The 27,941-nt window shown below is 42.3% G+C and overlaps 1 protein-coding gene across 4 annotated transcripts in view; it reads left to right on the forward strand.

Annotated features, from left to right (window-relative positions):
* Positions 1–27,941, forward strand: part of KCNAB1 (potassium voltage-gated channel subfamily A regulatory beta subunit 1) — a 300,021-nt gene that overhangs the window by 120,589 nt on the left and 151,491 nt on the right. The window contains exon 1 of one of the 4 annotated variants that reach the window (XM_050966048.1): positions 8,210–9,236. The exons of the other annotated variants lie outside the window; for them this stretch is intronic. Within the exon in view, the coding sequence (XP_050822005.1) occupies positions 9,016–9,236 (221 nt within the window). The 5' untranslated portion in view covers positions 8,210–9,015. Of the gene's footprint in view, positions 1–8,209; positions 9,237–27,941 lie in introns of those variants that run through there. 4 annotated transcript variants of the gene reach the window in all.

Here is a 27,941-nt window from a genome sequence, read left to right on the forward strand (position 1 = left end):
TAAATGGTCTGTAACTGAGCCACTGCAAAGCAAAATCTGAGATCAGATGCAAAATCTGAGGTCAGAGTCAGAGAGCCACATTAATACCATTAAATTTTGATAATGTTGGGATGTATCCTAGCAGTAGGAAGTCCTTCTTTTTTTTTTTACAGGCCTTCACCAGTGAAAAAGGTGCTAGTCTAATTTTCTTAGTTTAGGACTAACAAGTACCTTAAAAAATAACTTAGTTGCTATGATATTGGGGGTAGGATCAATATTTTTCAATTATGTAATTGCTTTCTTGAAAGAAAGGAAAAAGAGATTTACAAAAATGAGAATGGGAGAGATTAGAGAAGAGTGACCAGTTTAAAATAAGCTTTTGGCCAACGAATGTCTCAGGACTTTCACTTTTAAGTTTATAAATCACATTCTATCGAACAAGATAAAAGCATTGACTCTCAGTAAAGGTACTCAAAGCTTTAGAAAAGATTACTCAGGGCCCAATACTTTTTCTCTTTAAATCAATGGTAAAAGCACTCATTGACTTCAGTGAGTTAGGATCTGTCTCGCTGTCTCCCACTATAGTGTATTAGTCTGATGGGGATCTCTTGGAATAACTCATGGGATGTTTATGACAAGGCTGAACAGTAGGGCAGATTCTCAGCTGGTGTAAACTGTCACAGCTTCATCTAAGTCAACGGAGCTATGACAATTTACACTAGTTGAGAATCTGCCCCTGGAAATCACCTGCCTGTGCAAAGTGAAACATACAAATCCACTTTATATCCATTCAACCTCAGTAATACTTGACTGGGACCAACCCCTTCTCATGCCAGTAATCTTTAGCCATGTGACTAGTCCTTGGCACTCATTGGAAATTAGAAAATTGAGAATAGTAACCCCCTCCCCATTTTCACTGAAATTTTCTAACCAGATCGAGTAGTCCCATTGCCTCACCCATCTTAAAATGAATAAATTACATGTTGAGGCTTTTAGCAGGAAAGCAAGGCTTATGTTCTGACTACTAAAAGGGCTGGAATAGAGCAGATAGGTGCAAGTAGGTAGGAGACAGGTGGCAGGGGGAAGAGAGACTGGTGCGGGGAGGGAGAGAAGTGAAGGAAAGGAAGAAAAGAAAGCAAATACTAAAGATATAAAAGAGACAGGAGGAGAGAGGCCAAATCAGAAGAGAGGTTTGTACGAAAAAATTAAAATTCCAAATGGATGTCGAATTGTAAAGCATGCCCTTGAGAGAGACTATGGGTCTGAAGTGAAAACCCAGCAAGCTACAGAAGGAAAAGCGGACAACTCTTTGCTCATTCAAATCCCTCCTAAGAACTAATCTATGATGTCCACAAGTAGAGCATTCCAAATAAGTTATGTATACACTTATGGGGTGTGTGTGTGTGTGTGTGTACGCACGCACGACTGAAGGATTGACAGAAGGATAATTGTTGTAGCAAGTGTTGTGATTTTGCCAGACCCTTGTGAGAGCAATGTAAGGGAGGGGAAGGAAAGCCCCTGCCATTGCTCTCAATAAGTAACTAACCACAGTGAGAGACATAACTCTTCTACTTTTCAAGCTATCCCTGGAGATAGAGGAGAGTGCTAGTTTATTGTTAATTTCAGCTGCACTCAGACAATATGGTGAGGAGGGCTATATAGGTATCTAGTTAGGTTAGATAGAACTGCGCCCCAGGGATATGTCTAAGCACGGAGTTGGAGATGTAAATTCCAACTTGAGGAGACATACCTATGCTAGCTCTGACTGAGCTTGCGTGCTGAAAATAGTGTAGCTGTGGTGGTGTGAGCAGAGGAAGGAGCTAGCTACTCTAAATACCTACCCATCTAAGACAGTAGGTATATACTAGCTCGTCTCACTGCTTGCACCAATTGAGTTACATTCTACAGTAACTTCTCACTTAAAGTTGTAGTTATGTTCCTGAAAAATGTAACTTTAAGTGAAATGATGTTAAACGAATCCAAGATTTAATGTAAATGAGGGGAGTTAGGTTCCAAGGAAATTTTTTTGGGGCAGACAAAAGGCATTTATATACTGTACTGTGGTGGGGAGGTGCCCCTGGCTTGCCCCTGGGGCTCAGGGCTCTTGGTGCAGGGTCCGGGAGAGAGTTAAGGTGCGGGCAGGCGCTCAGGGTGGGGATGCAGGAGGAGGCTCAGGGCTGGGGCAGGCAGGAGGTGCAGATCACTTACCTGGGGCAGCTCCTGTTTGGCACAGGGGGTGTGCAGGTGGCCGCGATTCTGGGAGCTGCCCCCTTCTCCCCTGTCAGGCAGGGCCACCAGGAACACAGGGGCTTTAGGGGCTGCAGGGAACTGAGCTAAGGGGGCCCTGGCCTGCAGCTCTAAAGCCCCGTTCGGAATGCAGCCCTGCAAGCATGCACGGGCCAGAGGATTTAGGAAGAACAGGGGCAGCCGTGCAGTCAGGGGCTGGAGAGAAGCAGTGCTTTCCCGGTGGCCCTGCCTGCCGGGGGGGAGATTTCTCACTCCCTCCCTTCCTCCCTCCCAGAAAGTCCTAAGTGCTGCCAAACAGCTGTTTGGCAGTGGGGGAAGCGCTGGGAGGGAGGGAGGAAGGAAGGGAGGGGGAGGAGGTGGAGAGGAGGAACTTGTGCAATGTTCCCTTGTAAAGTCAGCCAAACAACGTTATAAGGGAGCATTGCACAACTTTAAATGAGTATGTTCCCTAATGGGGCAGCTATGTAACTTCGAAACAACATTAAGCAGGAGGACGTTAAGTGAGGAGTTACTGTACTTTTAGTACTCTCAATCAGAGCTACTGCAGGTGTGTCTCATCGAGCTGGAGTTTACAACTTTCCAGCTCAAGGCGTAGCTATATCCCAGGGAAGGGCCAGGCACATCTGGTCTGAAGGAGATTTTCTGTCCAGAGACCTCCACCCAACCCTCCAACCATCTCAGCCCTCCCCAGAATCCTGAGCAAAGAAATGGACTTTGCAGCAAGTCAATAAATTTATAATAAATACAGGGGTGAAAGTAAAGCCGAAGACTTACCAGTATAGGGGTTGGCTCTGGCACCTGGAAGGGGCGGAGCCTCGGGCAGAAGAGGCGGGGTTGGGGGGCAGTGTCCTCCAGCTACTCCATCCATGCTGCCTGGCCGATGCCACCCGGGGCTCCGGCTGCTGCTGCGGGCTCTTTTAAATTGCTGGCCGCAGGGCAGCTGCTCCCCCCACCCTCTCGTTGGTGGCTGGGGGTAGTAGGGGAAAGGGGCAACGACATTAAAGTGCTGTTGCGGCAGTGCTTTAAGCAGGATCCTTTGCCACGGCAGCGCTTTAATGTCGCTGTCCCTTTTGTGCCCCTCCCCCCGCCTCAGCAGCCGACAGGGGGTGCAAAAGGGGCAGCAATGTTAAAGGATTGCTGCAGCAGCGCTTTAAGCAGGGTGCTTTAAAGTCAGCTGAGTACGGGTCGGTACAGGCGGCCACTTTTTCCGGTATGTCGTACCAGCCCGTACCGCCTTGCTTTCACCCCTGAATAAATGCATCTAAAACTGAATTTCCGTGAGCATCCTGTCATCTTTATGTTTGTGTTGGTACAGCACTGAGTGCATTGCCATGAATAGCAAATAATAAATAGTAGTAATAGAGAAAACGGAAAAAGTAAAATAGGGAAATATAATTAGCTCTTGTATGTCATAGAACATTTGCTTTATACAGCATGTTGAATCTCTTATTTAAGGGATTATTTGGCTATTTGTACTGGGGGAAGAGATAGGAATGTTTTCCTGGACAATATTTCCCTACCTAGCAGTTTGGAATAAGCATAAAAGAAATGCAAAGAGGTTGACTTCAGAGAGCTAAGGAGCTGAGAGTTAAGTCTGAAATTCCATCCTTGAATGAGCCTTTTGTGTCTAAGACTGCTGGGGGCCATTATATCTCTCTGAGATATAATACAGATTACTTTTTCTGTGAAGAGTGAGGTTAGACAGAGATGCAATTCTACCATTTATCTTAAAATCTGATTGTTCTGGTATGTTGTAAAGAGACATTTAGGGACATATTTATGTATTTTTTAAATCTGACTTGTTTATACACTTGGAGACCCACATTTTTACCAGCCCCATTTTTCACTCCAAGGAACCTGAGGACCTCTGTTCTCATTATGTATAACCACACTACTTGACTATGTATGTAAAGAGCAAAAAGCACAGACCAGAAGGCAAAGTTGTGACCCTTTTAAAAATAACACCCTCAATGTCAGTTTAACAGTTGGTATCAACTTTCCGAAGTGGACTCAACAAGTCCTCTGTTTTGTGCATATCTATAGCTACATGTGCCACTTACTGTTCAGCGTGCTTTGTGTCTCCCTGCTAACGGCTGGTTGACAGGGATAGCTGGTTGTCACAGCTGCCACGTGTTGGATTTAGCCCTTTAGCTCAATCTAGGCTCATGGTCATCATTAGGGAGCCCTATAAGATGAAGAGTTTTTGACAACAAGTTTTGCTTAATCAAAGTTTTTTGTTTTTTGTTTAATTCCTATGAGCTTCCAGAGACAGCGGGAGTGGGCACTTCATCTGCATGTGAGTCATTGCAAAACACCTAGGATTACATCTGTAGACACGTACTATATGCAACCCACGCACCCACTCTCCCTTCAGATACACTCCAGGTTGTCAACAAATTAGTTATACTAGAACACCACTGTCTGAATCTTTAAAAATGTAAAGCACTGGAAATGCAGGTTAAGATACAAGATAGAAAATGAGTGTTTGAAAGTCAGAAAATGCAGCCAGTCCTGGAACCTTAGTCTGAAGTGGAGCACAGAATTTGGCCCAAGAGGTGAATATAGCTCAACTGCTATGACAATAATGTCATTAAATTTAACATCCTTGTTGGGGGGGAAATGCCAAAGAAGGCCATCACAGTCATAAGCACAGGCAGTTGTGCTTATGATCCCAGGCATTTTGAAGATTTGGTCTCCTTCTCTGTGCTTCTTCAGGGCACGCCTACCAGTACACCCATGCTAGTCCCTGCAGCTCCAGGAGCAGTGCCGTAACAAGGGCGAGGCGAGTGAGGCACTTGCCTTGGGCGCACAAAGCAGAGGTGGGCAGCTCTACCACAATCAGAGGCGCTGCTTTGATGGCAGCTCTGCCGCCGCCACTTCTTTGGTGGCAATTTGGCGGCGGATCCCTGAGTTCCCATCAGAGGGAAGGACCTGCCGCCAAATTGCCGCCGCGGCTTCATTCATTCTTCAGTGGCAATTCGGCGGCAGGTCCTTTTCTCCGAGAGGGACTCAGGGACCTACTGCTGAATTGCCGCAGAAGAGCCTGGAGCCGGCCCTTGCCTTGGGCGCAAAAATTCCGTGTTATGGCTCTGCCCAGGGGTATGTGAGGTGCCACTTAGTTGTTGTTCTGCCCTTTTCTCTACTCTCTAGACTTTCTTTAAATATGTCCCAGGGAGCTAGGTAGAAGGGGATGGGGAAGATTCTTGGCAGAACTTCTGTGGAAACGCAGAGTCACAGAATACCTGCAAGCCTCACAACAGCCAAGGAACTGCTTGCAGGGCCTCTTGAGAGGCCAGTTTTTAGAAACCGTGTCCTACTCTGGCTGAATGAGTAGGGCTCTGTTAGCCAAGCCCTGACATGGTTCATAACATTTGCTTCTAACAAGGGTTGCCAACTCTCCAGGATTGCCCTGGAGTCTCCTGGAATTAAAGATTACATATTCTTTTTAATTAAAGATGAATGTGAGGAAACCTCCAGAAATATGTCAACCAAAACTGGCAAACCTACTTCTAGGTCACTATCATTTTAATTGCTGCATCCTTAAACAAGTACAGTGCAAAATATACTGGGATTGAATTCAGTTGGATTGTGGCATCTCAGAGAGTGGGTTTTCAGTTGGTTGGTTTTTTGGACACTGCTGCCTTGTATTCCAGAATTGTAGCTTTCTTTTTTTAAGCATCTAGCTTTGAACATGTGACCTGAGTGTTACTAAGCACTGCTTGACTCTCAGTAGTGTAGACTTAGGGGTAATTAACATTGGAGCCTAGCAATCATTAGAGTGTGTGTGAGGGATAGCTCAGTGGTTTGGGCATTGGCCTGCTAAACCCAGGGTTATGAGTTCAATCCTTGAGCGGGCCATTTAGGGAAGTGGGGATTGGTCCTGCTTTGAGTAGAGGGTTGGACTAGATGATCTCCTGAGGTCCCTTCCAACCCTAGTAATCTGTGATTTAAATGTTAATATAGTTAATTGTTTCATTGATGAACAAAATGCAGGAAGAGGGCCAGGCATCTCATTTTGACCTATGAGCAGGTGGCACTTCAGCTGTGAGTGAAGCTAGGCAGAGTACACATAATGACTTTGTACCAACTCTGTTGGCCCATTACTGAGCACTGTGTTTACCCCCAGATCAATGTCCAGCCAGCAGAGGGGCTCCATAATCCCTCCAGCACAGGAAAGGGAAGAACTACAATAGGTCAGAAGGGGGCTGGTTTGAGAAAGTGCCAGAGGCTGCATGAGACTAGGAACAGCAGGCCAGACGCAGCCGTCTGGGAGCTGGCTGTGGAAGGAAACATCTGATAACAGGCCTGCGAGCTGGACTGAGGACACACACTGTTGCTGACAAGGGCCAGCAGTAGCTGCATTTGCCGATATCTGGCTGCGGCTCATTGTCAAGAAGACAATGCAGAGGCATTATACCAGGACCTTGTTACTGCTTATCCCCCTGGCTTGGGCTTCCAGCTAGGGGCTGGGTTGGGAACTGTTGGGATTATCTTGTTTGTTTATAACTGTTAAAGTTGCTGCACCAAGGGTACTTGCAACTTTTCGTTCTGGCAGCGCTAACGAAGGAATCCTCAGTTAAGCAAAGTGTATGAGTGTCCACTCAGGGCAAGACCCGGAAGAGCCCATGCCTGGAGCACCTCCTGCACATGCACCCATCATGCTGCCAGGCACCTACGAGCTGGTGTAGCACAGAACTCATCACAACAACTTGCCGTGGAGTTGGGTGCAATAGACTGAACATCTGTCCAACGTGCTGAGTGCGGTCTCATTTTTATTTTTGCATCTCCAGGAGTTTAAGGCTGGAATGTGATTTATGGGCGGAGCTTGGGAAAGTACCACTGCTTATTTTTTCCAGTTCGACACATCAGGTAAAAGGTATGCAGCTGGAGCTTTCTAGTTCTTTCCAGTGGTTCTGAACTACTGTGCTTCCTCTAACTCATTCACCTCCAAGCAAACAATTCCAGTATTGCCATTGGCGCCGAGCTCCTCCTCCAAAAATTTTGTTTGCCTCTATCTCCCATCTCCACCCCAAGAATCTTTTCTTTCTCCTACAGCCACATACAGAGAGCCTGTCTCTCTTCCACATCTAATCCATAACAGCATCACAGTTCTTGTGCTCATCACCACAGGAGCTGGAACTAGTGGGTGCTGCTAAACCCCCTGGCTCGAAGTGGTTTCCATCATATACAGGGTTTACAGTTTGGTTCAATGGCTCTCAGCACCCTCACTAAGCAAATTGTTCCAGCAACCCTGCTCATCACCATGGTATCTGAGTCTCTACTATCTCCTACCACAACTCTGCCCCCATCTCATCATCCTCCAGATTCTGTCTCTTTTATATTGTAGTGGTTGGCAGCAGCAAATGGAGGGCTAATAAGAATCCGTCTATGTCTCTGCTTTACACCTACCTGGCCTGTGACTAGTTCTTAAGCATACCCTGAGGGGGTCCTGGGCAATTCTGAAAACAGGTTTCGTGTGCCTACCCCCTGGGCTATGCGCACAACTCAGCCATTTGAATGCACCTCCTCAACGTGCCCAGCATGCACACTGAAAATGTGGCTCCATAGCAGGAGAGCGACCAGATGTCTGATATTTGGGGCTTTATTCTTATATAGGTGCCTACTACCCCCCATCCTTTGTCCTCATTTTTCACCCTTGCTATCTGGGTGGAGGATGGTCAATGACTTGTCAACTTGGTGCCAGTCTTTCCTTGTTTAATTGCAACCTGATTTGCAGCACGTTGTGAGTCAGAATTGGTTTGAAGAGTTTGTACTATAGCTAATTTAGCTGGGATTCTTATGTGAAGCAAAGATTAACCCTGGCATGCTGATACCATGGGATTTAAAGCAGTATTTTAGTGAGCCAGACAGGGGATTAATGTGTTAATTCACCAGCAGAGCGTTTCCCCCCTATTTTTATAGTTAACGTGTTTTAACGTCAGTTTGTTCTATCACTGTGATGAGTCCTCTCCTTGATTAGCAGTGCTGCCAATTGTTTTTATGGGAAGAATCTGCTCCTAGTGCCTGTCTCTATGTTGCACACAAAAGAAAAAGCAACCCTTCCCATGCTTTCTGCAAGCTTCTTACAGGGAGCTCTGCATGTTCCACAGAGCAGCTGCAAAACTGTATCGGTGCAGACTTACAGCTTTGTCTTTACTGGGCTTGAAACTAAGAATATGTGAAAAGGGTCCTGATTAGATGTTGTATTTTGCAGCATCTGACAAAGAGAATAGATGGATATTCCTGGTCTTTAGGGACTTGCTTGTGATTAGATATTTCTTCAGTCCAAAGCTTGCCTGTTCAGCATTTTGTGATCCAGAGGGTGTTCAAGACGCATCTTGCAGTATGCCTGCATTGATTTAAAACCAGCAAGCAGATGCAAGCCTGCATCAAGACGGAGTGGATGCTGCTTCTTGTGGTTAATCATGAAGGTACAGCTTTATGTTTCTGAAAGCACTTGACTGGATGGATGTTTTTGTCTAAGCAGTAGATATTATTGCAAAGGAAGATTTGAAAATCACGTTGTCTGCTCTCTTGCTTGCTTTACCAAGTTCAGTGCTTATCTCTATACTTGTATCCTAGGGATACTGTACTGTTCTCCTCTGCCTGCACCATCTACCACTGCTGCTTCTACTACTTTCAGTCATCTTTTGAGTTCAGATTTGAAGACTCGTTTAGCAGCATTTGGAACTAAAATCTCCAGCCATTTAGTGTTCTATAGCCCTGTTCTGAGAAGGTTTGAGTACACTCTAAGATTTGGATCGTGAATAAAGATTTATTGCAGGAGCAATGCAAGTTTCCATAGCTTGTACAGAACATAACTTGAAGAATCGAAATGGTGAAGACAGGCTTATCAGCAAACAGAACACCACTACCCCAAACGTAGTGAATGCAGCCCGGGCAAAATTCCGGACGGTGGCTATTATTGCTCGCAGTTTGGGGACATTTACCCCTCAGCACCATATCTCTTTAAAAGAATCAACTGCAAAGCAGACTGGCATGAAATATAGGTATGGGCACAATATTCACTGTTTGTAATGTTTGTGTCATATCTCTTTACCCTGCGTGACTCATCTGCTTACAAAGGAATTCCCTTTTCCAAAATCCCAGTCTTTTTAAAAAGGGACACTAAAAAAAATCCTACTGAAAATACTAAGTTTTAAACTTACAAGCTCTCTTTAGTGGCATTTGAGTCCTAATGTTTCTGCAGGCATACGCGTTTGCTATTTCATACAAAGTTTCCTTTTCTTTAGTTATGATACCAAACATAAATAAATTGAGCACCATTATTTGTGGATGGTGTTAAAAATAGTGTTTCATATAGCTCTTGTTAGTATTTATATGTAAAAAGACTGAATTACAAATGATGTTCAAATATCTGCACAGAAAAAGTTTTCATTTTTACAGCACATGTTGGTTAGAATGTCTCTAAATTAGTTACTCTATCTTACCCTAATGATCACTTACAGACCTTTCATCTGACTTGCTAAGTGAGGACAAAGAGAAATCTATTTTAAATGAAATATAGACAAAATCATAACCATGTTCCTAGAAAATCTAATGCTTCTTACAACATTTTTTCTTAATACAGAAATGTACAAGAGTGTAATTAAGAGTGTCACTTTAATCTTTCTCAGATGTTCAGTCTGCTATATCTGGAAAGCTTCCTTGTATCAACTAATACAAGTACTTATTAAGGACTTACTTTAATTTGGAAAATTTTGCATTTTTGTAATTGAATTTGTATGTATTCGAGACGTTAGTGTATCAGTTCTGCTAAACCTTGAACGTATCCTTTGTGTGGTGTTGGAATTACTTGATTCCTAGAAAGGAGGAGGTAGCAATCTAAGGTCAGATTCTGCTCTGAAATATTCCATAAGTAGCCCCATTGAAATCAACAAGGCTATTTGTACAATGGTACTACTCAATAGGAGTATGAATAGCAGAATCTTGTCCTTAGGAGTAGGGGATGGAGTGTGACTGTGTATTTAGAGTTATTAGTAATTTTTGTTTTGCATATTTGCAATTGATTATTTTTTGTGGCGAGCAATTTCTGCCCTTGCAAGCTATCCTTTTTCTGTGGAAGAGGTGTTGGATACAATGGAATTGAATGCGACCAAATTAAGGCCAAATTCTACTTTCATTTATACTGATGTAAATCCAGACTGACTGTACTGAAGTTACTCCAAATTTACACGTGTGTACCTGAGCACAGAGTTTAACGTAAGGCATTTGTGCAATTATGATAGTTTAACAGAGATGGCACAAGAGGTTAGCCTTTAAGGGATTGCATTTGAAGGGCAACATAACTTCCTAATTTACACAGTCAGGTGTAATTTGTCATTGTAGAATCTGAAATTGCTAGTAAGTAATATCCCCAGAGGATCTGGGAGACTCTGAAGAACCCCAGTTGTCCAGAATAATTTCTCAGTGAGTATGGGTAGTTTAATCTGAGCATAATTGTTGAAAAATCATTGGACACCATCACAGATGGGGTTATTTTTAACACCAGTGTTATAAATAAGTACAGGCAACACAGGTAGTGGATCTGTAAATGACATTGCAGAGTCAGAAACCCACTGATTAATTTTTACTGTGACAGATTCCCAGAAATACTGCCCTCTGAGAATGACATCACAGTCTGGCTGGTCAGGTTCACTGGGCATGCATGGGTTTTCAAAGAGGGGAGGTGGGTAACCAAATCTTACCACACAGAGCAGCTCTGTGCATCATACTCTCTTATACCATGTTTGCAAAGCTCCCGTTGACTCTAATGGGGATAATATGCAGGTGACAGCTGTAGGATCTGGCCTCTGCCAGGCAACACTAAAGAGGTGATCGCATCACTAGAATGCCCTTTTGTAACTGTTTGATAGCTCAGTAGATTCTCATAGCCCTAGTATGAAGTGAGAGACAGTATAGGCTAGTGGAATGAGCACAGATTTGGAGTCAGGAACCCCTGCAATCTATCTATGGCACTTTCTTATAGTGTAGCCTTCACTTCTCTGCCTTAGTTTCTCCGGCACATACCTACTTATTGGCAGGGGTGTTGAGAGAATGTTTGTTTGTAGAGAAAATAAAATCACAGCTTCCTATGAGAAGTGTAGCGGTTACATTTATAGCCTACAGTGTTTAAAATTGGTAGTAATTATTCCTGTCGATTTTCCAAAGGAACATTATGCTGCAGATGCATTAATGCGAATAACTGCACCTCTCTTACTCACCCTATTCAGAGACCCACACAGGAACAGATCTTTGTTCCCTTTCAGAGGCATTTATAGCTTATTTCTAGAAAAATTCTGAAATCTGAGGCTAACTTCTACGGACCTTATTCAGGCTAAACTGCTATTGACTTCAATGGGAGTTTTGACTGCATAATGTCTGAGTAAGGACTGCAGGATTTGGATCTAATTTGTAACCAGATTGATGTCCATCCTTATGATTAATCCTTATTTACAATTCCAAATATACCCAGAACTGGAACCAGTGAGAAGCAATTCCTTCCTGAGGAGAAGAAATGGGCAGGAAGTTTGGAGAAAGATATGATCCAACTGCAAAGGATAATTCTGACATTGGTGAAAACACAAAGAGAACCCTAAGTCTGAGGAGATGTTGAAGCTGATACATGTTAATAAATGCACTCTGGCTCCTCTGCAAACGACATGATTATCATACAGATTTAAGGCCTGATCCAACTGTCACTGAAGTCAAATGGAGTGTTTCCATTGACTTTAATGGGAATTGTGCCAGGTCCTTCATTCCCTTATATCTCAGTTTGAAGATTCTTGTTCTTCCCAGATTATTTTCTGCTTTAATTAGGTCATTTATGACAAACTTGAATGCTATCTAAAATGATGTGCTAATGAAGCTTTGTTTTATGCTAAAAACAAATACTCCACCCTTCCCCTTAAAGCCTCTGTAGATAACTTTAAAGATATAGCTGGCTGTGTTGCCATGCATATTTCACAGCATGATTTTTAATGCTCCTACCTCAGCCACAGCGCTTTGCCTCCTACGACTGCTTGGCAGTTTTTGATTGTAGGCAGTTGAAGAGAATGATCCTGTCAGTGGATTATGTAAAAGAGAGAGACAGTGAGTATGTGTGTGACAGAACTGGAGGTGGGAGAAGAACCAGTTCTGTGGCTCCTTATCAAGTCAGTGTTTTTGAGCCAGCCCAGATCAGAAACCAGCTTAAAATTCCAAGTGCAAAGTGTACTGAAATTAAATAAATGCACTGTGGAATCTTTAAAACGTTAGGCCCCGGTCCTGGTCCCATTGACATCCCTGGGAGCGTTGCTGTTGGCTTCACTGGGAGCATGATCATGACCTTACTTTTAAGATCTTATTTAATTTCATTTCAGTGGATTGGAGGCATCAAGTTGCTATCAGAGAGATTGGTGGCAGGAAGTCAATCTGATGGTTGGCCAGCTGCTGACTCCCAGTTCCTTTGCATTGGAAGCATAATAGAAATTAGGCAGCACATGCACCCAGCTCCTGTGTGAGTGCTCCACTCCCAGGCTGCAGAGACAGATGGGGTGTGGCTTAAACCAATGCTGTTCAGGCAGAGCCCTCTCCAAGAACAAGCTCATATTGGGGGAGCATTTTATTTTATTTTAAAGGCATTGTTACCACCAATTACATTTGCATGACTATTGGATTTACATTCTTTGTGAAAAATGGAAAAACTGTGGCCTGACAAACAAGTGAAAATGGCTACAGTCCTTTTAATTCCATTAATATTATAGTTCAGTTATGCTGGAGAATCTGCCCATATGCTCAGATAATGTTCTCTAGAGCCCTGCAAGTCTTTCCTTGAACATAATTTCAGTCATGATGCTTGGCTTGGAAAAGTTCAATCTGCTGCCTAATTTTTCAAAACAAATAATATATTTCTACATCCATCTGATGTACAGCATATAAAGAGAGACAGAAAAAGAGGTCAGGAAAAAAGACAAGTACTGGGACTCAGCAGTTATTTGAAGAACAAAAGGTCTAGCCTGACTTCCCCTCCTTCCTAACTTCCAACTCTTTGGTGGGTTTTCCCCCCAGATTTCTATATTTGATGCTCTACAGTCTATACAAATTTAAGCAAATCTTTGTCAATGGAGGACCTTCACTGGACTTGGCACACGAGATTATTTGGAATATCTGTCATTACAATTTAAAAACAACAACCCCAAACAAACCTCAAACTTCTGCCAGCATCAAACAACTGTGCAAGCCTTAACATTGCCTGATCTGTCTGGGATGAAAACTCAACTGTGTGATTTTCAGTCTTGAGCGCTAATTCTGTAGTTTCCTCATTCACTTTGCTGATGGTTAAGGGTCTATCAGCATTTCTAAAATAGACCTTTATTCCCATTGCTTCTTGAAGCTGGCTGAAACTTGACATAAAGAGCCTGCTTTATAAAACTAATCTCCCTTTTTGTACCCAAAAATAACTGATGCTATCTCAAGTTCTGGCTCAAATGAGGGCATATAGACAACCAACTACTTGAATTTTTTCAGTCATTATTAGTTGGCATGTCATTTATTTAAATGCGGACAGTGCTCTTGGCCCTATACAAGACACAAAATGGATACAGTGCCCAACAACCTAAATAAGATGCATAGATAGTTTAGGGAAGGATAGATGGGCTAATAGGGGACTGTACTGGAACTCCAGACCTAGGTTGGATACCCAGCTCAGCCATAGACTTCCTATGTGTCCTGGGGCAAGTCACTTAATCCATTTTGTGCCTTAGTTTTCCAACTGTAAAATGGGTACAGTACCTCCCAACAGCTATCATGGTATCATCCCGACACAAGTGTTGTGAGGATGAAATTCTTTAGTTATTGTGAGGCACATGGATACTCTAATGATGAGGGCCATATACGTCAATAGAGGTAGGTAGGAGATGAACCAAACAGCTTAACGAGCTCAGCTGTTCAGTGCCACAGAGCCACCACTACCTCCCACCTCTTTTGGCGGTACTGTGGCTTAGCTGTTCTCTTTGCACAGTTTCACTTCAAGGTACCTTTAGCTTTAGCTTTGCCTCAGGATCACCAAATTCTTCTTCCAGTTCAGACATCTCCTCTATCTCCATTAGTTCTCCCTAGTGGTTCATCCACAGACTCTAAGCTATATTCTACAGATTGAGGGTCTGGGAAATCACTGCAACTTGTGTTACCTGGTGAGGCAGCTGTTCTTGAGTGTGTCCTAATTTGTAATATCTGCTGCAACATATCTTTTTATCATGTTCACTTAGAACTTTTAACTGGGAGCTAGGAGATGTGTAGAGATAATTAATAGCAAAGCTTGGGAAATCCATAAGGAGGAAGTAGTAACTCAAATAGCTGCAGTAAGGATTACCAGTGTATTTCATGACACTTTAATCCAGGCGTCTAGCCTGGCTGCTTCTAGCTAACAGGGATAAATAACATTTATTTTATTTATTCAGTGTGCATCTAATATGTAGGGATTATATAGCACATCACGTAACCCATCAAGGAACTATGGACAATTTCAGAACATTTCACCACAGCTCTGATGTACACAGATCTCTTCCTAAATACTAATATTACAAACACTTTATTACATTTGCTATTAAAGTGTCCCAGAGGTGGGGGTTGGAGAGTGGGGGTGGTGGTAAAGGAGATAGAGTTCAACTGCAGTGATGGCAAATGCTTTTCTGATCCTTTCTTCTTCCTCTTCCTCCTCCATGTGCAAACTTCATGAAATGGGGTCTGTTCTACAAGCCCTCCCCCTCCAAAGTGTTCTGTTCAATGCCATATCTTCTATCACACTACATGCCGACATGTCTTCCTTTATGACATCCCACCACTTCTTCTTCGGTTGGCCTCTCTCCCTTTTTGCTTCAGTATTGATCGGTTGGACTCTCTTACCCACATAATTGTCAGGACTGCACTTTACATGACCGACCCGTCTGAGTCTGTAGTCCCCTAATTTTTTCGTTTGAGTGTTACGTTAAGCATGTCTCTAACTATGTGTTCCTCACATGGTGTTTCTTTCTTACATCCTTCATCCATCTCAACATTCACACCTCTGTTGAACAGATCAGTTGCTTATGCTTCTTCTTTGTTGCCCAATGCTCAATGTGAGACACTAAAACTGAGCAGACCGTGGTTTTATAGACTTTCCATTTTAATCTAACTCTTATCTTCCTGTCACATACTACATCATGATTTATCTCTCTCCATTTGAGCCAGGCATTTATTATCATAGTCCTAATTTTGTCCATTTTCTTACTTGAATCCTGGTAATCTTAATGTCAGTATAACAAGTGCTTCTGTGTAAATGGTATTTTAATAGACATTGCCGTTTATTCAGAAAGAGGGAGTGAGACCTTTTGCTATTAATCATGACCATATGACTTAGTTTAAAAGTGCCTTGTATTTATAAAGAGTCTGTTATAGTTTTTCTTTAGCTAGGCTGATCTGGGTCCATTTCACAGAGACCGGGATATCTGTTGCCGAAACTCAACAGTCACAAGTTCTTCTGTCATACTGCCTAAAAAAGACAGACTGTACATTATGAACCTAATCCTTTTCCCCTGGAGACGTAAGAGCAGCTGGCATCATATTGTTACTCAATGAAATATGGGGGTGTGCACTTGCAAAAATCTATGCCAAGGGTCTGGATTAAACAAAGATAAGACAGAAAATTTAGAGCTAAAGGATGAAACTCTGTATGAGTGCAATTTCTTCAGCCTAAGCACCTTCGGTGTCTGAACAGTGCATCATTATACACACACTGCGGTGCCTAGGCAGTACTGGGTAGGTTAAGGAGTCTTTCAGCCTTAACTGGCTCTTTGCCTGTTTTCCTTGGACTTGTTTACAAGCTGCAGATGTAGCAGTTAGCACTGCAATCCTGTCTGATCTCACACACTAAACACACCATTGGGTCACATCAATGCTCAAGGAGAGTCGGTGGCTCTCTGAGCCAGTGTTGAACTGGTGCCTCAACATGGTGATATCCGGGGACACTGCTGCTGGAGGTGCGGTGCTTTGCATGAGATGTAAAATGGAGGTCTTGACCACTTGTGATATTGAAGTTCCCAAGTCTCTTTTGTGTCAGCAATGGTGTTGAGTCTGGTGTCCTGGCCCAGTGCCAACATGGATAGTTACATTCTGCCGCCTTAAACTCCTTTTGCAGTGTTAAGTGGGTAAGGCATTTTTCTTCACTGCTTACCCTACGATGTTTGATTATATTGTGAATTATTAAATGGACACTAATGAGTTTTGCCCCCATGGTGGATGCATTTCACTGGTGGATACAGTGATCACCATTAAGCTTATAAAACTCTTTATTTAGGTTTATAAAAGCTTCTATATGTGCCCATCCTAACTCCTGGGCATACTTAAGATATACAACAGAAAGAAATGTTCTGACTTTGCACAAAATTATATTTGCAGATGGATATTTATTTAATAATATAGTTAACTCAAACCTCTCCAATCCTTGGGACCACTGTAACCGCAGAAGAGTGTATGTGTGTGTATATATGTGTGTCGGGGGAGGGGATAGATACGTTTTTAAGTGTGTCTAGAAGGTTAACAAATCTGAGATCTAGAAGACCAAGGTGGGCAGGGAGTTGGAAAGTCGAAGACCCCTCTTGCAGAATGCCCTGTTGGCAGTCCGCTCCTCTGTGGAGTGTGGGAACATCAGGTTGAGCACCCCCACTGATCAGAAGTGGTAGATTATTCTTCACCAACCATTTTAAAATCAAGATTGGATGTTCTTTTTTTTTTCTGAAAGATCTGTTCTAGGAACTTTTGGGGGCCAATTCTGTGGCCTGTGTTATACAGGAGGTCAGACTAGATGATCACAGTGGTTCCTTCTGGTCTTGAAATCTATGACCTTTATGTCCTCCTTTAAGGAAAATAACTGATTGTTTAGATAAAGGAAGTGCAGTAGATCTAATATACTTTGAACTTCAGTGAAGCATTTGACATGGTACTTCATGGGACACTCTTAGTTAAATTAGGGAAAATCTGTATCAGACTAGAGGAAGGTTATTAGTGTAGTTCCTCAAGGATTCATCTTAGAATCAATCTTATTTAATATTTTTATGAATGACCTTGACACAAACGTAAATGTGTATCTATGAAGTTTGCTAATGATACAAAGTTAGGAGGCATCGTCAATACAGAGGAGGATCGGAATATTATATAGGAAGGTCTGGATGACCTTGAAGACTGGAGAGACAGAATTGGGGTTAAATTCAGATTTACACAGTCCAAGGTCTCATGCTTAGGGTTTAATAAGAATTTCTCTCATAAGCTGCGGGTTCATTAGTTGGAAACGACAGAGCCGATTGCCTGGGTATGTGCGTTGATCACAGGATGACTATCAGGAAAAAGGTAAATGAGATCATAGTGTAACACTGTTGCAAAAAAAGCAAACACCATTCTGGGATTTATTAGCAGGAGTGTGTAAGCAAGACAGGAAGTAATTTTTCTGCTTACTCCATGCTAATTAGGCCTAAGCTAGAGTATTGTGTTCAGTTCTGGGCACTAGGTTTCAGGAAAGATGTGAACAAATTGGAGAAACTCCAGAGAAGACCAACAAAAATGATTAAAGGTGTAGAAAACATGACTTATGAGAGAATACTAAAAAAATTGGATTTGTTTCTTATGGAGAAGAGAAGACTGAGAGGGGACATGATAATAGTTTTCAAGTACATAAAAGGTTGTTACAAGGAGGAGGGAGAAAAATTGTTCTCCTTAACCTCTGAGGGTAGGACAAGAGGCAATGAATTTAAATTGCAGCAAGGGTGGTTTAGGATGGATATTAATTCCCTGACAATGCTGGGACCTCTGCCCCTCCTATTCTATGCCTGTGGCACCAATATCTAATCTCCTGTGACCTGTAATACTTTGATCTGATTTTGGGTGTCAAGTTTAGTGTGTGGGCACTGGGTGGTGTTGGTGGCCTGTGATATACAGGAGGTGAGACTAGATGAGCTGGTGGTCCCTTCTGGCCCTAAACTCTATGTCTCAATCTCTCAGGTAATCAGGCCCCAAACCATGACCGTACACCTTGTAGTCCACCCAGAAACCTACTGGCAGCCAGTGCAGTGCATATTCCAGAACATTGGAGTGACAAGCTGTTGACATGAAACTACGTAATAAGCTGTCCACTGCATTCTGCACTATTTTCAGTTTCTGAGTTGTCTCGAAGGTAGCCCCCTACAGAGCGCATTATAGCAATCTAATCTAACCTCAAGGTCTCAGAGAGAGAGAGAGAATTGTGTCAAGATCCCTGCATTGAACAACATAAGTCACACTCCTCATAAGGAGCTGATGGTGTGGGGGGGCGGGAAATGCCTTTGGCCACACCTGCCAAATACTTTATGGGAAATATTTGCTGCCCTCTGAGAATGGAGCTTTGCAAACATTCAAGGCTATTTATGATATTATCACCAGGTAAGTAATTTTTGCACCCATTACTGCAAGTAATTTCTTCCATGCATTACAGTGTACATTGCGTGAGCAACACTGGGCTATGGCCAAACATTGTTTAAACACTTTTAAGATGCAATATTGTCATGTAGAGGGGTTAGTTTATTAACTGAGCACTAATATTGTGCTCTGCACTGTGCAAATTCAGGGGAAGATGTACTCCCAGTCCAATTTTCTTTTAAAATATTGTTTGGCACGTGAAGTCTATGAAATATACATGGAAGTACAACAGCCTATAAGTGAGGTGTTGAGATGTTATAAGCAAACTTCAGCTGGTTCTGTCAGGTTTGGATAAACACACACAATTTTAGATGCTTCTCTAAACTTTAGGAAATACTGTTTGGTCTGCAAAATTGGTTTGGAAATAAAAGAAAATACTCGCATGAGATTTCAGGTATCTCATGCTTCCAGAGAAATAGCAATGTTGTGAGGAAAGGCTTCCTCCCTGATTTCAGGACTTGTCTTCCATCCCCACATATTATACTTCATACAGTGGTCATAGCAGCCATCACATAAATTCAGAGATTCATATTCTGAATCCCTTTATATGGCAGGTGGGAATGTTAATAAGCCCCTCCCATCCAAATGCCATTCCATAGGCCCCTATTCTGACATCTTTGTAGACCCAATCCTCAGGAATGGGAAAACTTCCAAAATAAGCCTGACTTTCTTCAAAATCTGACTTCACTTATATGGGTGAAAATCCAGAGCAACTCCAGCAAAGCCAATGAGCTGGTTCTGGATTTACACTGAAGTTGGCCCAATGACTGGAGCCATAGCAATTAACATACTTGAAACAGGTTAAAGAGGAAGGAGACAAAATTAAAATGAAAAATGAATAACTGAATAAACATTTGTACTGGTTTTCACTTCTATCAAATTCTTATTGCTACCACTTTGAGGAGACCTGAATAACTCCCTCCACCACTCAAACAATGAAGTCGTCCCACACTTGTGTTAATAAAAACTGTTTAGTACTTACACCACACACTATATATTTGGCTTGATTTTGATCTCATGCACACCAGTCCTGTACCAATAACTTCATAATATTCATGTGCCTGGCTCTCCTCTGGAGGCTTGTTTCCATTAACATTTAGTTCACAGGAAGCTGGGGTGTAAATCTATACTGTGCTAGCCTGCCACAGACTAAGTGTCTGTGTACTAGGCACTGATGAGTGCCTAGTGTGTTTTGATCTATCTACTGGATTTCAAAGTGGAGTGGATCAGAGCGCACTAGGGAACCGTTAGTACACATCAGCAGGGTCCACACCGACGCTTAGTGTGGGGTAGAGTTACAGTCAAGCTTGCCAAGAACTAAATGTTTGTATATGCAAGCCCTGAGTTACCCCATGTAAATTGGGAGTAACTCCACAGCAGTCAGTGGTGTTTCACTGAAGAGAATTAGGACTGTTGTCTTCAATGGGAGTTACTCTGGATTTACATTAGCATAAGGCCTTGTCTTCACTAGGAGAAAATTGTGTGTTCTTAACACGGTAACTAACAATGTTAAATACTAGTGTAAACAAGGCACATTGTAGTTTTAATGTGTTAGCTGGTCAAGGTAAACTCTAAATTTAACCAACTAACATGTTCAAACTACAATGCCCCTTGTCTACATTAGGATTTTAACATGTTAACGAATGTGTTTTAGACATGCCTCATTTCCTAGTGTAGACCTGGCCTGTTTTTTCCTGCATTCTGGCTACTAAGGTAATGCATACACTTTCAAAATGATGCATGAGGAGCTACAGTATGGTACGTACTCTGTCAAAGGTATTTATTTTATCTATGTATAAGTATCTCTGTGGTGCTCATGACTGCAGTAAATAAAACTTTTGCAATTAACAGGCACACAGATCGAAAATGTGCCTCCCCTTGCATGTTCCACAAATAAAGCTTTAGAAATTAAGGTTTCAGACAGAAAGTGAAGGGGATATGTAGATATGGCTAATAGATCTAGCACAGAACCTATCAGGGGGTCATGAGGTTATTACACTGGGGTTGTGGGCTGTCAACCTCTACCCCAAACCCTGCTTTGCCTCCAGCATTTATAATGATGTTAAATTAAAAACACTTTTAAATATATTTTATAAGGGGACTCACTCAAGGGCTTGCTGTGTGAAAGGGGTCACCAGTACAAAAGCTTGAGAACCACTGAACTAGCAGGAGGGTAACAATTCCATTTTGCAGCACTTTCAGGGTTTTGAAATTTTGTTTTTGTTCTACCCTGGAAGGAAAACTAAACCTTTCACATGTTTTCAAGAGGGAGAGGAGGAGAGTGTCTTTCTCTTCCTCCTCTAGTGGTTCGTGCACTGGCCTGGGATATTGGAGACCCAGGTTTAAGTCCCCGCTCTTCCTGATTCAGAGCAGTTTTTCCTTCCAGACCACTCTAAGTCAGGACAAGCAGGGAGCTATATAGCCTCTCTCTCCCCAGACCCAAAACCCTTCCCAACAAAAGTTCTGTGGAAATAGGTCAACTTAGATGAAACAGTATATTTCACCATAATGAATTTTTGGAAAAAATGTTCCACCAGACATCTCTAATGGCTACCTTTTCTTTGTCTCCTTTAAAGTCAAGGAAACAAAAATAGGCACTTGACTCACAAGAAGTGGTAGCAAGTGGCAAATTATGACCCAGCAGCACCTCACATCTGCTATACAATTTGTGACATACAGTATTCTAAATTCCACATTAAAATGTTTCCAAATCATTAGGCTCATTGAATACACCTGTCAAACTAGCTTAATTATATTATTCTCTGGAAAGGTTCCAGTTTATGGAGAAGTACAATACAGTACTGAGTGAGATACATTATTAGCATATAGGGATGGTTATATTAGTACATGGGGCTGGATTTTGCCATTTTATATAAATTCAGTGGAGGTCTCTTATAGTGACATCTCTTCTCTATGGCAAAAGCATTTCTAGTTAGCTAGATCTAATACAGTATGGTATCAAAATACATCTCTTGTCAAATGAGCCACTATCCTCTGAATCATGGGAGACTTGCACAATAATTCCTGTTCAGAAATTGGAAGGCAGTACTAGCTGACTAACAAAATTTGTTGGTCCATTTGACTTGCCAACATTTTAGTGGTTACTTTGTGGACATACTTGGTGCTGTGGGGAACATTGTTACTGACAAAGGGATTCTGCTCACTTGCAAAACATGCAGAGAACTTTATGCTCCTGAAAATGGCTCCCAAAGACTAGGCTGATGTGGTTCTATCTGTCTGAGAGAGAAATGTTTGAATTTCAGTACTAACCATAAAGAAAATAAAGATTTTGAAGTTCTCCCTTGTGCCATCCTTATTTTGCTGTTGCAGCAAAGGATGGGTACTATACAGTAAATATAAAATATAGCTGAGCATAAATTCATGCCGCTGACTACATGACCAGCATTACCTCCTTTCTATGTTATATGGGGGTTGATCTTGTTTAGCATACATATATAACACACAATGTCCTTATGTGGCTGTGCAAATCATTGTTTAATGGCTTTTTTAAAATTACTACATAATTGGGCTCCAGAACCTAAACATTTATTTGTTTATTTATTTACATCTCTAGCTTTCATAGTTGCAGAGGTGGTCTTCAATTATGTGAAGTGAATGAAGGCAAAATAGTGATGTCTGCCCCAGTCTACAAACAAACAAACAGCTGTGCTACCTGGTGAATGAGGAGGTCAGAAGGCAGAGTGAAGGCTCTCCTCAGTCTTCCACTTCCATGCCCCTGTGTTTAGAGGGGGAGTATTTGGCAAGCAGATGTTGCTCAACCTTGCTGCACTCCATCTAGGAAGCAGGGAACATAGGAGGGGACTTGGTCCCTCTCCTCCTTAAAGACCCCATTCTCATGGTCTTCTATCTTAAGGAGGTCCTTGAATTGTAATCTTCCCAAGGGTTTGACAAGTGAGGACCTTAACATTCAGTTTCTCCACTACCCCTTGTGGAGGGAGGGGAAGGAATATCTGCATAGTTGTTCACCAGCAATTTCATCCCACTCCCTGTAGGGTTTCTGGAACAATTCCTTAGGCCTGGTCTACACTGGGGGGGGGGTGTCGATGTAAGATACACAACTTCAGCTACAGGAATACCCTAGCTGAAGTGTATGTATCTTATTTCGACTTACCTCCCATCCTCACAGCACAGGATTGACGGCTGCGGCTCCCCCATCGACTCCACTACCGCAGCTAGCTCTGGTGGAGTTCTGAAGTCGATGGGAGCGTGTTCGGGGATCGATATATTGCGTCTAGATGAGACGCGATATATTGATCCCCGATAAATCGATTGTTACCTGCTGATACGGTAGGTAGTCTGGATGTACCCTTAGATACTTCCTTGCCAGACTACCTTCCCTGAGGTAGTTCACAGCCTCTCTGGCAGCCACCCAGTTCTGCCTGAACTGAAGCTAGTCAATTAATTAGTAACCAGGTGTGGAAGTAGCTGTTTTGTTCACTAACACTGTCGTTGTTGCAGCATAGGATTTATACATCTCGTAACTGAGCACTAATGTGGCTGTATAGAGGGGTCTTACTTCCCTTTGCTCCCCAGTGGGTGACTGCATTAGGGTCAGTCATAATTTGGTGATAAGTGAGTACAGCCCTTCCTATTTAACTACTGCTGACACCATGATGGCAAGATGAAGTTAAGGACAGTAAGGGCCCACGTATTTTTCAGAAAGTGAGCAGAAAAGGATGGCAAAAGACTCAGGAGTAACTGTGATAGGACCTAATTCACCATTGACTTGCATACCATCTCAAATTATAGTCACAACAAAAAAATTAATTTAATTAAGGTTGCTCTTCTCAATAAACTCAACAATTAAAAAAAATAGAAATAGAAAGTTAAGAATTAAAAAGTATTAAAAGGTTGCATATCAAGCACTCTCAAGTTTGGAAATACCAGAATGAACATTGTTCTTGCAATCTTAATTTGCTCCCCTTGAATGAGTGCATTATGATAGTACTTTATTACATAATCCCATATTCTTGTTGCCCCTGGTTCTTCATTCATTGCACAGCGTGGATCTGCTCAGGGGATGAATCAGGGTTGTGTAGTGCAGGAGTCTGCTGTTTGTAGGACCCCTAGCTCTTTTGTGCAGCAGTTGGAAGGTTTGTAGTGAATGAGGAAGGTGATTGCAGGAGCAGAAATGATATTTTCTTGGTTAAGGCAGCTGACATGGAAACTTGGATTCTATCCATGCCTCTGCCCTGAGTTCCTTTGTGATGCTGAGTTCCTTTGTGATGCTGACATCAAATTTTTCATAGATAGTTATTTCTTTATGCAATTAAAGATTGTATCCTAACGCGTATGTGCAACGGAGCTGAATTAAGCTTGTACGGGCAATGTTCATTTGGCATTTCCTAACTGAGTGCAGCTTTTTAATCCTTAACTTTGTATTTCCCAATTTTTTGTTTGGTTAAGGTTGCTCTCATAAAAGAAATGAAGCTTTTTGTTTGTGTGTCATGGTACAATTCCCCACTCTGAACCTTAGCGTCCAAAAGATGGGGTACCAGCATGAATTCCTCTAAGCTCAATTACCAGCTTAGTACTTGTAGTGCTGCCACCAACCAGGAATTCCAGTGCCTGGTACACTCTGGTCCCCACAAAACCTTGCCCGGGGTCCCCCAAGACTCAGACCCTCTGGATCTTAACACAAGGAAAGTAAACCCTTTCCCTCACCATTGCCTCTCCCAGACTTCCCCTCCCTGGGTTACCCTGGAAGATCACTGTGATTCAAACCCCTTGAATCTCGAAACAGAGAGGAAAATCCACTTTTCCCCCTCCTTCTCTCTCCCCCTCCCAGACTCTCCCTGAGAGAGAAAGTAATCCTAACACAGAGAGAAAATTAACCTTTCTCTCCCCCTTCCCTCCTTTCTCCCCACCAATTCCCTGGTGACTCCAGACCCAGTCCCCTGGGGTCTCACCAGAATAAAAAAAAATCAGGTTCTTAAACAAGAAAAGCTTTTAATTAAAGAAGGAAAAACAGTAAAAAATCATCTTTGTAAATTTAAGATGGAATAGGTACAGGGTCTTTCAGCTATAGACACTGGGAATACCCTCCCAGCCTAAGTATACAAGTACAAATTAAAATGCTTTCAGCAAAATACAAATTTGAACTCCTCCCAGCCAAATACACATTTGCAAATAAAGAAAACAACCATAAGCCTAACTCGCTTTATGTACCTAGTACTCACTATTCTGAACTTATAAGAGCCTGTATTGGAGAGATTGGAGAGAAACCTGGTTGCACGTCTGGTCCCTCTGAACCTCCAGAGTGAACAACAACCAAAATCTAACAGCACACACAAAAAACTTCTCTCCCTCAAGATTTGAAAGTATCCTGTCCTCTGATTGGTCCTCGGGTCAGGTGACAGCCAGGCTCACAGATCTTGTTAACCCTTTACAGGCAAAAGAGATATGAAGTACTTCTGTTCCATTAACTCTTAACTATCCGTTTATGACATTGTGAATTTTTGTTTTTAATAGAAGGAATATCTTTTACATATGTGCTGTTTAAATAATAAAGCACTTACGCATTTGTGACCTTCAATGTATATTTTATTGCTGCTGTAAAATTTCTGAAGCTCCATAACTTTACCGCTCAGTGCCATATTGACCAATATATTGAAAGCAATTAAATTAAACTGAATTCAAACAAAATATTTTGAATGCAACTTCTGGTTTACTGCAACTTCAAAATTACATCTTTAAAATAATGTATAATGGAAAATTGAGTAGGGGCTTGTAGCTAGAATGTCCCACTTTTTAAAAAAGAGAAATATTCAGAAATCTGTAGCCCCCAATTTGTGAGAAGCAGATACAAAATTCCAGCTTTTTCCTGGATATGTTTTATCTTATTTTAATGTAACCTTTTTTTGAAGAAAATAACAATTACCCCTTGAAAAGAAACAGTGTAATGTACCATAGTACAAACCTGCAGGAGCTTATTTAGACCCAGCCTGCTTTCATTTCAGCTCCTCCTGGGTCCCTTCTTTGTAAAAATAATATTGGGGTTGTCTGAGGCAAATTGGTTGTCAAAGGCAGCTATTGTCATGACAACCAGGGCAATAGTGACTCTCTCCAAGTATGCTGGTGAACTGGAGGGAGTGACTGATGAGTGGCTGATTATCTCCGATGTTACCAAGTTACTGCTCGGACAGCAGCAGGAGGCAGCAAAGGTGCATGGGGGCGAGGGGGAGGAGGTGGGAGTCAGGCTGTTCCAGTGTTCCTTTTCCCATTTTTCCTTTAAAAACAAAACAACAAAACCCACCAACGTATAAACAAACAGCACATTGTAGAGCATTCCACACACACAGTACTTAGTGGCTGAAATTTGATTCAAATTCCTCATGGCATGATTCAGCCTGTAAAACAGAAAATTCTGATGCAACATTAACTATGGTCACCCTACTGTGAGACCATAATATCTGTATGTCTGAGTGGAAAAGCAAAGCCTGCCCTATTCTGTGAGTCTAGATTGGCACAGTTCATGGCTGTGTTTTCAACAGTAGGCAGGAAAATAGTTTGTAGACAATGCATGATACCTCATCTGCTTGCTACAATGGAAATGATACTTAATTTTTCTAAACTTTTCTAATTTTTTCCAGTTTACAACTGCAAGACAACATTAATGCTTAAATGGATGGAAGAAAAGGTTTAATGTAAAAATACCAATAATTTAATTTTCTTGTGTGGTACATAGTTCGAAGTATTACATTAGCATGGCTGCTTTGACAAAATCCAGTTTGAATTTTGAACAGCTTTATTTTTATTTTAGATTGAAACCATAAAAAGGTAATCTGTGGGAGATGTACCCAAAGAAATTAATCTTTGGTTCAGTGAAAGAAAGTGCTGCACCTGAAATATCAGATGTGATCCCAGAGATTAAATTTGTAGAGAGGCTTTAGAGCAGGGGTAGGTAACCTATGGCACGCGTGCTGAAGGCGGCACGTGAGCTGATTTTCAGTGGCACTTACGCTGCCTGGGTCCTGGCCACCAGTCTGGGGGGCTCTGCATTTTAATTTAATTTTAAATGAAGCTTCTTAAACATTTTAAAAACCTTATTTACTTTACATACAACAATAGTTTGATTATATATTATAGACTTATAGAAAGAGACCTTCTAAAATGCTGCCAAAACCATGGGACTGGCGGACCTCCCGCAGGCATGCCGCCGAAGGCAGCCTGACTGCTGCCCCCCCCCCCCACGCAGCTAGCCACCCCAGGCACATGCTTGGTGCGCTGGTGCCTGGAGCAGTGGTGGCAGTGGTGTGCACCAGGACCAGGGCTCTGAGGTGGCCCGCACCACGTCCCTGTGGCCCCTAGGGGAGTGGCGGAGCAGAGAGCTCCATACACTGCCCTTTCCTGGGAGTACCTCCCCCGAAGCTCCCATTGGCTGCTGTTCCCCGTTCCCAGCCAATGGGAGTTTTGGGGGAGGTACCCACAGGCAAGGGCAGCGTGCAGAGCTCTTTGCCCACCCTCCCCCAGGGGCCACAGGGACGTAGTGCCGGCTGCTTCCCGGAGCGCGTGGGACCCATGGCACTATGGGGGTGGTAATCCTGCAGGCCAGATCCAAAGCCTTGAGCTTCACCCTCAATGCCGCAAAAGATGCACACATTATCAAGCATTCATCAAATTGACACCAGTCCCTCATGGTATTTACATTTTTAAATAATATTTCTCTAAAACTATGCAGTGGAAAGAATTGTTCCTGGTATGTGGGTTTGTAGAGTGGGTTAATAAATTCAAGAACTATTGCTGTAAAGAGTGAGTGAGTGACTAGAGGAAACTTTGATTACATCTGCACTTAAAGCTGGGGGTGTCGTTCCGTGCTCAAGTAGACATACTCATGCTAGCTCTCAGAGATGCCAGTGGTTGGCTATCCTTAAGAGTGAGATTTAAGGCCAAAGAATTAGACTTTCCATGTAGTGTGTTAGGTCACTACTTAAGGCATCTCATCTTTGGTCCTTGGTGACCTCCAATAGTCCAGGTTTTTAATCCAATCAGCACTTAATAGTTCGTTTTAAAATGTAAAGTGCTTAATAGTGCATATGAAACACTTAAATGTCCTAAGTTAGACTGTAGTCGAGGGCACATGAGAATTCTATATGCAATGCAAACCATAATTATTAAACAGTCAACTTCCTTTATCAGGGAGGGGATTCACCAAAGGTACAAAAGGAATCTATAGTTGTGAAGACACTGCTCTATTTGTGCAGTGTATTTCACTTTCCATATGACAAATT

Source organism: Gopherus flavomarginatus, chromosome 8 (genome assembly GCF_025201925.1).
Source record: "Gopherus flavomarginatus isolate rGopFla2 chromosome 8, rGopFla2.mat.asm, whole genome shotgun sequence".
NCBI lineage: Eukaryota > Metazoa > Chordata > Testudines > Testudinidae > Gopherus > Gopherus flavomarginatus.